Below are 12,210 nucleotides of genomic sequence, written 5' to 3' on the forward strand. Positions count from 1 at the left end.
AGGTGGTGCAGTCTCCATCCTTGGAGGTGCTGAAGGCCCAGGTAGATGAAGCCTTGGCTGGGATGATGTAGTTGGGGCTGGTCCTGCTTGAGGTGTGACCTCCGGAGGTACATTTTTCATTCCCCTCCACTGGACTGTCTCTATTTTGTCCATGTCCTTCCCACCGCAGGATGCAAACTATCCTAGACAAGTGTTTGTTTCATGCTTTCTTAACACTACACAAATCTACTGCAGGCACATTGCCTCAAAACACCAAGACTGCCCTGAGCTGGTGCAGGTAAAGCAAGGGGACTTGTGTTCCCGTGTCTCTGAATGTCATGCTCACTCACTGTAAGCTTCCCGGCCTCCCCGAAATCAGATCAGATCCAGCATGGGCAAGATCCCATAAGTGGAAGGAAGTGCCTAAGTGTGATCTATTCCACCCTATGCAAGTCCCCGAAAAAAATGAATGTGCTCACTGCTTTTCTGTGACTCCGCGTTAAGGGTCAGATATCAGCGGGCTCCAAGAGCAGACGAATCCCTGGATTTTCAGGGTCTTGGGCATGGCAGAAGAGAATCAGATTGAGGTGTCCAAGTCCTCTTAGATGGCCAGTAGTTATGACAGTATCAGACCCCTTGGAAGTAAACCTGGGCCACGATCCTACAACACGTGCGTTGCTTCTTGGTGATGTTGTTCCTGGCAGGTTGCATTCAGATGGATCTCAACCACATGCCCAAGCCTGCTAAGACAGCTGAGAAGTGCTCCCTAGACCTGCTGGATGAAACCTTGTCCTCGGACCGGTTCGTGTCGCTCTTTGAGCAGAAGACGGTCAAGGGCTGGTGGCCTTGCGTTGCAGAAGAGGGCGAGAAGAAGGTCCTCGCGGTAAGTCCTGTTGGGCTCAGCTTTGCTCTGATCTCCAGCTTAGAGATGGGAACCGTGGACCCAGAGAGGCTATGGGTTGACTCCTGTTTCACTCCTACATGGCATACATGCCTCCACTGACCGCATCTTGTGGCATTTATGGAGTTTTCTTTGGGGTTGCATCCTCACTAGGGCTGTCCGCATCAACATCTGCTCCTCCAGGTACACACACAAGGCCGGGCAGGTCCCGAAATTGTAGCTCATGAGGCCAGGACGCTCATATGTGCTGTCCCAGTAGCTGGGGCACATGCCCAAGAAACAGGAAACACAGACTCTAGGCTTCCCCCGGCATCTGCTGCTTTTTAGCAGTGATCTTGTTGCCAGGCCACAGGCTAGACATTATCCAAGCCTCTCCAGCCTTCCCCTTGAAGCTGGCCCCCTGGGCAGCCAAGAGACAGGGATATTGGGCTGCCAGAGTGGGAGCGTTGCCCGCAGATGGAGAGCAGTGATCTTTCCCCTCTATTCAGCACTGGGGAGGCCACATCTGGAGTCCGGTGTCCAGCTGTGGGCCCCCCGCTACAGAAAGGATGTGGACACATTGGAGAACTGGCAATGAAAATGGTTTGGGGCTGGGACACATGACTTGTAGGGAGAGGCAGAGGGACCTTGCTTTCAGTGGGGCAGAGACTTCTCTCCAGTATTGCCCTCTATCCTGCGTATCTGATGAAAGCTGCAGTGGCTCAGCTATAAGGGGAAGGCTGGAGAAAGTGAAAAGGAGCCCAAGCCTGTGGGGAAATGCCCAGACTGAAGGTTGGTAGGTGGCTGTGTAATGGCTAATTAGGCAGGTAAAGTGCGACAGCTTGCTGTCCTGAGTGACTTGACCAGGGCTGTGGGGTAAATCGGTGTCAGAGCAGGGCATTGAAGTGAGTGTTCCCAAATCCTAGGCAGACACCCTAATGACTAAGCCACCCCTCTCTCCCCTCCCAAAGAGTTTTCCCACCTATGTCACAAAATCGGTCAAACAGTTCAGAGTGCCTCATTGATTTTAATGGATTTTTGCTTCTTTTTCTAACTTATTCCCTAGTTTGGCCACTTCCCATTTATTAGTATCATTCATCATTAGGCCTGAACTTGGAGCTGCACCTCCTCGAGCTAGGGTGGTAAAAACAAAGCAGAAAACAGATTCTCCCTGGCCTGAAGGCTTTTAAATCCAAGCTGTCTGCTCAGTTTCCCCTTTGAAATGATCTGAGAGATGCACTGAGGGAGTGAGACTTAGTCTGTAGCTCCAATTTGAGGGTTTTTTTTTAATGTTTCGATAATCTGGATTATTCCAGCTGATTGTTGGCATCACATGTTAAAGCTTGCTTCTGCCCTTGAATGGGGGAGCAGCTAAAATCCAGGGAACGGGCTTGATTCTCTGTTTAAAACCAGCTTTTTGTGAATATTTTCCATTAATGGTTTAAATTCCCTCGTTTTGTCAGACCTTTTATTTCCTTTCAGAGAAACACACACAGATGGGCCCAGGGGTATGGATGTGGCTTAGGGTGTTACGGGGCAACAGGATGGCACCTCCCAGCCCAAATGGCTCTACACACGAACAGTAGCATGTAGAAATGGGCAAGTTAGACATGACCCCTTGAAATCATAAACTCACAGAGAAGTGGGGCTGCAAAAGTCACATCTAGTGCAATCAGTCCTGTCCAAACCATCCCAGACAAGTCCATCATTTAACCTCTTAGTAAAACCCCTGTCAACCCTGATTCAACGCAAGACCTCCCACCTCAACCTGCCCTAGGTAAAGCAGGCAGCAGGCAACGTCCTGCTGCTGTTAAAGGTGCAAACACAAATGCAGTTGCGTCGACGTAAATGGGAAATTTTGTTTTGTCTACACACACCCTGTATGTTCAAGAGATCCCAGGAACAGGAAGGCAGCCCCCCACTCCATATCAAACCAGCCTGGTTTTCTGGCTTTGACTGTGGCTGGTGCCAGGTCAGTCAAAGGAAAATGCAGAATACCCACAGCTGCCTGCTAGGGGTCATTTGCCTCCCATGAAGGTCCCATCTTGACTCCTTACCTGAGACTGGGTCAAGCTTGGAAGCCCTTTCCCAAGTCAGCGTCTCCCACTGAGGATCCTAGCCCCTGTCCATTCCCCGCTGCTTTTTTCCATGCAGGGCAAACTGGAAATGACTTTGGAGATTGTGGCAGAGCAGGAGCATGAAGAGAGGCCCGCAGGGATGGGCCGAGATGAGCCCAACATGAACCCCAAGCTGGAAGACCCCAAGTAAGAGACTGGCAAACCTAAATGGAGCGCAGGACACTAAAGCCAGGGGCTGGGCATTCAGATTGCTGCCCCGAAGGCTTCAGCATCATGCATGTTATACTTGCATGCACCTCCGCAGTCCTGGGGCTCAGCCAGCCTGGTCCACCCAGATATGCTGGGGCTGGCGGCAGGGCTCAGCCTCATGGACCTGCAGGGGCTGGGTCCACCCCGATGGACCTGGGCTCTGACGACATGTCTCATGTGGCCATGTCTAGCAGGGCCAGGGTTGAACATCCCTCCGGTTCCCCTGGTGCCTACCCTCACCTTCCGGGGTCAGCGGGGCAGGTGCATGCGGTCCTTCTCCGACATCCCTGGCACGCCCGCCAGCAGCAAATTGGCTTGTACCAGAGGTCACCACAACTCTTGATTGCAGGCGGCCAGAGACCTCCTTCCTGTGGTTCACCTCCCCCTACAAAACCATCAAGTTCATCCTGTGGCGGCGGTACAAGTGGGTCTTCCTCGTCATCTTCGTGCTCTTCATCTTGCTGCTCTTCCTCGGGATCTTCATCTACGCTTTCCCGGTACGGTCTTCTGGGAGGGAAGGGGAAGGGCTGGGGGTCCCCCAGGCAGCGAGGACCACGGGCTGACCTTGGGGTTAAAAAATCCCTTTTTGACCCCAATGCAGTGTTGGTCTGAGCCAAGACCCGCTGATTTTGAACCCCAGCATGAGCGTTTGCAGAGCCCAGTCCCCATCCCAAACCAGTACTAGGGCTGCCCCAGGGATAGCATTGGTGGGAGATTCCCTGGGCCTCATTGACTGTCTCTGCTACTGACTCTCTATGGCCCTTAGCCAAGTCACATGTCTTTCTTTTGCCCCCATTTCCCGTATATGGAAAATGGAGTGAGGTCCTTACGTCCCAGAGGAGGCTGTGAGAGCCTGCGGATGGTTGCCAAAGGGCTTTAAGATCCCAAAGAGGAAGATACTCCAGATTGTATGCTGCCTGGAGCAGAAACACAGCTTTTCTACAGCAGTAAATGGACGTGCATCCATGAATGGTTAAGCTGCAGGCTGGGTGGAAATCCCACCTCATGAATTAGCCCTGCCTGCCCTTGCTCTCGGTGCCGTTTGCAAACCAAATTAAGAAGTTACCGGCCCCTCCAGCTTGGCTGGGATGATTTTCAGATCCTATTTGGGCTTCAGTGCATTGCAATACCATATTGACTCATGTACCACACACACACCTTTTCCCCACAAAAAATCAGCCCTCCAAAAATGGGGGGGCTGGTCTGAAGCAGGATGGGCTGATTTTTGTGGGGGGCGGGAATAGAAGCAAACAAGGACACACTGCTGCAAGATGACTGCCACACTTCTCTCTGCCCGCCTCAGGGAGGGAGGGGGCAGACGGCGGTGGATTGAGAGGCATGCACCCCCCTCTGATCCCTGCTCCAAACTTTTGACCTTTTTCTTCAGGCAGCATCAGAGGAGTCATTTGACTTCATGTCTCACTATCCTCTCCCTGGTTCCTGCTAATCTGTCCACACTGCACAGGTTGAACGACACTCTCCTTTTTAATGGTCTTGATGTTCCACTAGTCAAACCATCCTTTCTTTTGCAATGGTGCTGTTAGCCACTCCTGGGAATATATCATTTGTTTTTTCATAGTCCTACGGACTTTTTATAGCTCTAGCTAAAAACCTTAACTCAGGTGTGGTCGTATGAACTCAGGTGTAGAAATGACTGGCAGTGAAGTATTGGAGGCACTGGCAAGAAGGATAGATTTTATGGATTCATAAAATTCATTCATAGATGTTATGAATAAGAGACGTGCATTTAACTGTAATGACACAATATCTTTGGACTATTTTGTCTCTTTTTTTTTTTTTTTTTTTTTTTTTTTTTTTTTGCCTAGTTTGTTGTTGTGCTTTTTTAAAAAACTTCATACTCTAGTAAATCAGTGCACGTTCTAATAGTGCTATTTGTTTTGGGTCTGATCTTAAACTGAATACTATGGTGCCAGCCCCCTAGCCTATTAGTAAGGCATCTAGTGTCTCTTTAACTGGACAAGAAGATGTACTGATGTGCCGCATGGTTTGCACCCCCCTTCTCCAAATCCTGGATCTGCCCCACGGGGGCAGAGTTCACCCTTCAGGGTTAGAGCCACTGCAGTCAGGAGTCAGCCACGACTGGAACTGTCTTTTCTCATTCATTTTGCCTTCCCCAGACAAGGTGCGTGTCTTATTTGGGGGCATGTGGTATGTGAGAAGATACGGTAATTCGTGCTAGGCTTTGGAGCCCTTCCCCCCTCCCAGACTGATAAGAAGAACAACTTGCCTTCCTCCCCTGCCGTACTTGACAAATGCTGTGCCTTGCACAAGGGACATTCCTGTTTGAGGGGTAATTTATACCTTGGAAGGCAGGAGAGGCTGCATTTGCAAGTGGTTTTGCTTTGCTGCCCATGTGCAGTGGACCAGGGAAGGATGACAAGGGTCCTGGCACAGCTAACGTTTTCTAGTGATTTAAGACCAGGCACGCTTGATGGCTTCTGGAGCTATAGGGGCAATAGGGGATTAAGTCCAGGGAGATCCAAGATCTCAAGTCACGATGCCTGCATGCATCTCAGCTCCCCCGTCTTTTGATCAGGGAAATCATTTTCTCCCCTGATGATCCCTTAATGAGCTCAGGAGCATTAAAACAGATAATTGAGTGTGCCATCTGATGCTGGGCAGCAGCAGCGAGGCCAAATTGTGTTCATGCGCCCGGTAGTGCAACCCGTACACAGAGATTTGCCTTCAGCCCACGTGGCAGGGGCCTGTTTCCCCAACCAGGGACTCTCAGTTCCATTCCTGGTGTCTTGGGGAAAATTCAAGTGGCTTAGTAGCTATGACAGGCTCCTTGTATTACCACTGAGTCCAGGGAAAACAAAACCCCTTTTAAACTATAAATATCCATTTACACTCCCTGTGACTTGTGTTTTTCTCTGACTTTTTCCTAGCAAAATGTTGTTACAATTCATTTTGCTCTGGTTAGACTTAGTCATCTTTCTAAAAAAAACACAAACCCGAGGCCGTGTTACATGGAATCTGTCTGTTTTCATTTCTTTGGATGGCTTCTCCCAAATAGTTGAGGGCACTGGGCTGTATTTTCACTCTGATATTGGGTTCCTTTGCTAAGCATTAACCTTTTGCAACACAATGGCAAAAATAGGGTTCTTACATGCAAAGGAGTCTCCTGACATACAGATCTTTGGCCAGGAGCATGGCTGTATCTGAGAACATGAACTCTAAAGGATAACCCCCTATTAACCCTATTAATATAGGGGTCCCAGGGAACATCAGGTCCCCTCCAGGATGGTAGGTGCTGTACATTTATTTGCTAAGAGACAGCCCCTGCTGTGAAAAGCTCAGCTATATGTTGTCAGCTTTGGGGTGAGCGGGTATCAGGGGATGGCGTGACTGCCCATATGGGTAAATAGGGGAAGGTGACATCAGGTAATGGGTGGGAAGTGTTGGAGGAGTCTGAATTGGAGGATAGCAGGAGAATGCAGGTTCATGAGATCATCACCTGGGGCTGCTGCCCTGGTCAACCTGCGGTAGTTACTCCTGGGGTGCCTGTACACGCCACAGGTTTTAAGCCTCATTAAATTAAATAGGTTTATAAAATGTAAACTTGTTTATTTTGGAGCGTCGCATGTGTGTTTACACACACTAGGTTTTCAGACAAATTAAGCCAGGTCCCTGGCTGGAGAGCGGGATGGTCCAGTGCTGCCTCCTGACCCAGGGCTCCCCACTCACCCTGTGCCCATGTCTTGCCATGCAACTCCGGAAGCAGGGAGCCAGCAAAGCACACAAGGAAAAAAAAAGCAGAAACAATTTGCAAGCGAAAGCAAAAAAGTCGTAGCACCATCTGTTGGACAAAGAGGCTCATTACACCTCTTTGAGTGCCTGTGTTTGCACACAATGAATCCATGGATGTGACGCTTTAATTCCCAGTGATCCAAACTAAACTACACCCAAAGAGTTTTATTTTAATGTACAAGAAACACTTTTAAAGCACTGGGAAGTCCCGTTTGTGCAAACAGACATGCAGCTGCAGCACATGAAAGGGAAAAAATCGTGGCGTGTACATGGGCCCTTGGATACCACTTGTCCTTAAATGTCACCCCCAAAGCCTTGAGTTGAGCCCAGCAATGGTGTTTGTAAAGTGTTAAGGCATCCAGCCTTGGGTTTGAATCCATCCCTTCCCTGGGTGTTTTGTTCCAAGTGATTAATCGTCTCTACCCACTCCCACCAGTAAAAAACGTCTGCCTAATTTCTCATGTGACTCTCCCTGGCTTCAGCTTCTAGCTGTGGATCTTTGCTTTACCTTTCTCCTCTGGGTGAAAGAGCCCAGCTGTCATGCCCACTCTTTCCTCCCTGCAGAGGGACTTATACAGTCAGCACCTCTTGCTCTTCACCTTACAGAACGAGCTCTCTTTGGAAGATGTGTTCTCCAGCCCGCAGCTCGTTCTCAGGAGTCGTTTTGGCAGCATCTCTCATTATGCAACTTCTTAAAGCAGAACAGAATACAGCAATCCCTTCACCTTCTGTTCCCATTGCACAGGGAGCCCTACACCCCAGTCCTTTCTATCTGACAGCCTCCTGCTGGGTCAAAAAGTCCTGCCCCCACCTCCCAAACAAAGATTGGGAACTGAGACCCAGGGAGGTGAAGGCGCCAGCTCAGCTGCAGCACTGGTGATAAAGAGCTGGGTGATGATGTGCACTGCTGATTTGGAGCTAAGTGACTTGCCTGAGGTGACAGTGAATTTGTGGTAGAGGACTGAGAGCCCATCACTCAGCACCTCCAGGTGACTGTGTCATGAAGGCCTTTACTCATGGAGGAAAACTACTTTTCCATGGACGGGTTAATGGAATAGACATCGGCCAGCTGCCCATACACAGGATGGGGCAGCAAATTAGGTTTACTTTGCACATTTGGGGACCAGAACATGGCAGTCAGCTGGCTCCCATTCCCAACAGCATGCCCGATGGAGATAGATTTGGAGGTAGAAACTCTGTGACATGGTCACTGTTGGGTGTGCTTGGTGGGCTGGATAAAATCTCTGCAGGCCAGACCTGCCCCTGATCCCTCTCCACCTACAGCTTCCAGCCTTTGCAGGCCAGAAAAGGCTGAATGTGGAGCTTGCAGCTCACGCTAACCTGAGCCAGACCTCAGGAGGATTGCCAAAGTTCAAGAGAGCAGAAGCACCCTATGGACTAGCTCTGGGCAACTCTGCTCATTGTATGTGGTTTTAGATCTTCCCCCTACACTGTATAAGCCTAAGTTTATGGATTCAGGCAAGTTGAAGCCTGTCATTGTGGGATCTAGGTAGGAGGCCTCAGCTCCTGCTTTGCAGAATTAGGCATCTAAGTATCCACCTGCCTGAAGTCACGAAGCAAGCCTGGGATGGTGCAAAGAGCTCCTCTCAGGGGCAGTGTGCAGACAGTGCTTTTTTTGGTTGCACTTGAAAAAATCCCTTTGCACTTTGACTCGGCGTCACTTTGTGATTCCAGAACTGCTGCCTTTTCCATGAAGGTTTCTATTTTTGCCATGGCCCGTTTTCCTCTGGAAGCATGCGAAACGTCTCAGTTTCGGGGGCTTTCACGCGGACTTCGGTCGCTGGCAGATCGTTGGAGCCGTTTACATTTGTTGACATTTTTCAGTCTGTGATGATGAGACTGTTTCCATTGGGGGTGGAGGGGAGGGAAAATAACCGTGTCCTGGTTTGGAGTGGAAAACAGCAAGGTTTTGCCGAGTCTAGTTTGGCTAAAGTGGGAGCTGAACATTGGATACTCCAAGGTCTGAAATGTCAGCGCTGCCTTCCACGCCGCCCTCCTTTTCAGCTTCTCAGCTGCCTGGCAAGCTTTTTGTATCCAGTCCACATCATTGCAAGCTCTGCCATTCTCTTTGCGCTTCAGGACTCGCACAGAATAGCTCCTAGGCAATTTCCTTCTCTATCCTCTATATTTAACCTGACAGTTAGAGGGCTTTTTGATCAGCAGGCAAAGAGCATCGCTGGATCTTGGAGGTGGAAGCTGAAGCTTGGAGAATCCCAGTGGGATATAATGAGAAGCCTGTTGTTGACAGCGAGGGTAATTGGGCGTGAGAAAAGCTTACTGTGCAACGTGGCGAATTCATCACTGCTCGGCATCTCTGGATGGAGACTGGGCGTCTTTTGAAAAGATATGCTCTAGTTGCACCACCAGTTCCAGGGCCTGGCCCTATGCACTGATCGGATGCCCAGCGTGGCAAATGGGAAGGTGCTCGGTCCCCTTCGGTGGCTATGATCTTGATAGACTAGGGCACATTCTTGCTTTGCAAAGCAGGGCTCTTGTGCAAGTCTCATGCCTGCATTATTCAAGCCAAGCCAAGGGGTCACATTGACACCTTTGACCTCCTAAATCTGCAGGTGGGGATCATCACTGACATGGGATGCAACAAGTAGCGTCTGGGTGGTGGTGGGCACCCCATGACGAAGCCACGGCCTCCGTCCAGCCAGAATCTGCCGTGTTTTCCAGTAATTTGCAGATATTTACTCCCCTTGAAAGCCTGTTTGTTTCACCCGAGTCTCCCTCCGCTTCCCTCGCTATTCATCGCCATTACTGCCCGCTCTCTGCGCTGATTGATTATTCCTGCTTGCCTTTCGTCACTTCGTTAATAGAAATTCATAGCCGGGACAGGAAACCTGCTATCTTCCTGAATGGGACCAATCGCAGCATAAAAATAATCATATTTTGGAGGACAGACCCTGAAAGACAAATGGCGGGTAATTCATTAGGAGGTTATATTCCACCGGAGGCTTTTTCTAATGACTATTGGTAAATTGCTTTCGTTTTCCTTGCCTGATTTATGGCATTATTAGAAAACCCCAATTGGCAAATTGTTTCATAATCCACCACACGTTGTAATTTATCACGATGCCTTTGGTCAAACTTTTTTGCAGAAGAGCTTGTGACTTGCCTTTTGCTTTGCTGCCAACATTGGTTTTTAAAGTGACGCAGTGCGAGAACATCCCGTACCAATTCAACTCCAAACGCACGGACGAAACCTCCAATTTGGCGAGGGCGCGCGTCTGTCCGCGTGCAAATCGAAGCTAGCTTAGATCTAGCTCCTTAAAAAGGATGTTACCGTGCCGCTGAACGCAACGGCACCACACTCTCGACGAGCAGCGTCTGCTTGTGGTATCGCTGGCTCTGGGAAAGGAGGGGGTGCGATGCGATATGCATTATGTTTGCCTTGAACCTTCCTCTCTCTGCATCTCATGCCACTTTGTGCAGATTAAATTAAACGTTATCCTCTCTCAAGGAGAGCAGGGCGAGGGAGACCAAGAGGTGAATTGGGGCCTGTTTGAGGGCAGGGAGATCTCCAGGTGTCAGCAGCGCCCTGAGTATCCTTGGGAGGGAGGAGATGGGAGAAAGGGAGATGGAAGAAGAAGCCATGGGGTAATTCTTAGGGGTGAGCACACATCCGTGTGGCATCCGATCTGCTCACCCATGCCACCTACACCCCGTACCGCTGCTAGTTAGAGACGATTCTCTTATAGCTCGTGTTTCTTGTAGGAGACTGAGGAGCTGAGGTCCATCTCCAGTCCCACCACTGTTTGGAAAGAGCATCCTCAGACATAGGAGGATACCGCTCCCGTCTGCGGTACCTTCCCCATCTTACGGGTTTCCTTGTCCTTTCCTTCCCCTCCAGAACTACGCTGCTATGAAACTGGTGAAGCCTTTCAGCTGAATCTGTGCCGGGGACCGGTGGGAGCGTTGAATACCTGCTAAGATACTGCCTGTGCCTTTGGGGATGAGATGCCAGCCACGGCAGCCTCCGGAGAAGATGCCGCGTGCTGTCTCTGATGCTATCCCATTGCCAAAATGAAGATACTGCTCCCATCTGCGCAGCCCCACCTACCTTCTTCACCTCCTAAGTGGCCTGTACCCGATGCCAAAGATGGAATATTTGCTATTTCCCTTTTGGGGGCTTTCTTGGGGGTTTGTTTGTTTTTTTCAATGCTCTGTTTTGTAAAGCTCAATTATCAATGCAAAAATGGCCCTTTCTGCGGGGAATGGCTTGCACAGACTCTAGGAGGGTGCGCTGAAAACGTAGACCTGCTGCAGCTTGTAACAAAGGAGTAGGAGGTGTGAGCCCCGAGCCCGGGTGAAGTCTCGCTGTCTCCGTCTCCTGCCTCTGGGCCGTGGGGATTGGGGAGCTTTTATTACAGAGGAGGCGCGCTGGTTAAGCAAAGCCCCTGCGCACATCTCCCACCCATGGGGGCTCTTTCCGCTTAGCAGAAGGTGGTGGGATACGACCCCGAGGAGGACTGGAGCAAAACTCCCTGGGACACCAAGGAAAGCTTTGCGAGATTCGGGCTTTTTCACTCCATTTCTCTCCCTCGCACCCTTCTACCTCTTCCTGGGTGGACACGTCCCCCTGCAACTGTTCACCTCCACCGCGGCGTGGCTGTGGGGCTCGGCACGAGCGGAGCGAGCAGATAAGGCCAGGACCGCGTCTTGCGGGCGTAGGTCCTGTTCTCCCCCGGGACCTGCGCTCCGCAGCCTGAGGGCAGGTCCCCGCGGCCGCGGTCCAGCGCGCAGCGTTACAATCAGCGCCGTTCCTCTGCCGCCAGCTCGGGACCGCGGGGCGGACGCAGAACAGCAGACGCCCCCGGGGGAACTCCCTGCCGCAGGGGGTGGGATGAGGCAAAGACCTGGCCCCTTTCTTTTCCTAGCCCTTCTCTGAAAGCAGGGTGGGCCACAGATTAGCCCTACAGGTTTCCCAAGTGCCACTCCGATCCCCTTCCCCTGCCTCTTCTGCTGCTCGGCTTTCTGCTCCCTGCCCTGTGCTCCCCACTTGCCCTGCCGCTCTGCTTTCTGCTCCATGCCCTGTGATCCTTACCTGATCCACTGCTCTGCCTTCTGCTTGCTGCCTTGTGCTCCCTACTTGATTTTATCTGCTTTCTGCTCCTGTGCTTCCTATCTGCTCCGCTTTCTGCTCCCTGCCCTGTGCTAGCTGCCTGGTCTGCTGCTCTGCTTTTTTTGCTCCCTTCCCTGTGCTCCCTACCTGATCCGCTTTCCTTT

The 12,210-nt window shown here is 50.9% G+C and overlaps 1 protein-coding gene across 1 annotated transcript; it reads left to right on the forward strand.

The window, feature by feature from the left end:
- Positions 1–651: 651 nt before the first annotated feature.
- On the forward strand, positions 652–11,906 carry DYSF (dysferlin). Its single transcript, XM_019526572.1, has 4 exons — positions 652–862; positions 3,014–3,123; positions 3,536–3,683; positions 10,835–11,906. The coding sequence occupies exons 1-4, from the start codon at positions 668–670 to the stop codon at positions 10,871–10,873; spliced, it is 492 nt and encodes a 163-aa protein (XP_019382117.1). The 5' UTR covers positions 652–667; the 3' UTR covers positions 10,874–11,906.
- Positions 11,907–12,210: the final 304 nt, after the last annotated feature.

Source organism: Gavialis gangeticus, unplaced genomic scaffold, assembly GCF_001723915.1.
Source record: "Gavialis gangeticus isolate Ggan-Ray unplaced genomic scaffold, GavGan_comp1, whole genome shotgun sequence".
NCBI lineage: Eukaryota > Metazoa > Chordata > Crocodylia > Gavialidae > Gavialis > Gavialis gangeticus.

Excerpts from the sequence above, each read along its gene's own strand:
- DYSF (XM_019526572.1), top strand. The coding sequence starts at position 668 with ATGTTGTTCCTGGCAGGTTGCATTCAGATGGATCTCAACCACATGCCC. Across the intron at positions 3,124-3,535 it reads CCCAAGCTGGAAGACCCCAA|GCGGCCAGAGACCTCCTTCC; the intron begins GTAAGAGACTGG and ends TCTTGATTGCAG. Across the intron at positions 3,684-10,834 it reads TCTTCATCTACGCTTTCCCG|AACTACGCTGCTATGAAACT; the intron begins GTACGGTCTTCT and ends CTTCCCCTCCAG.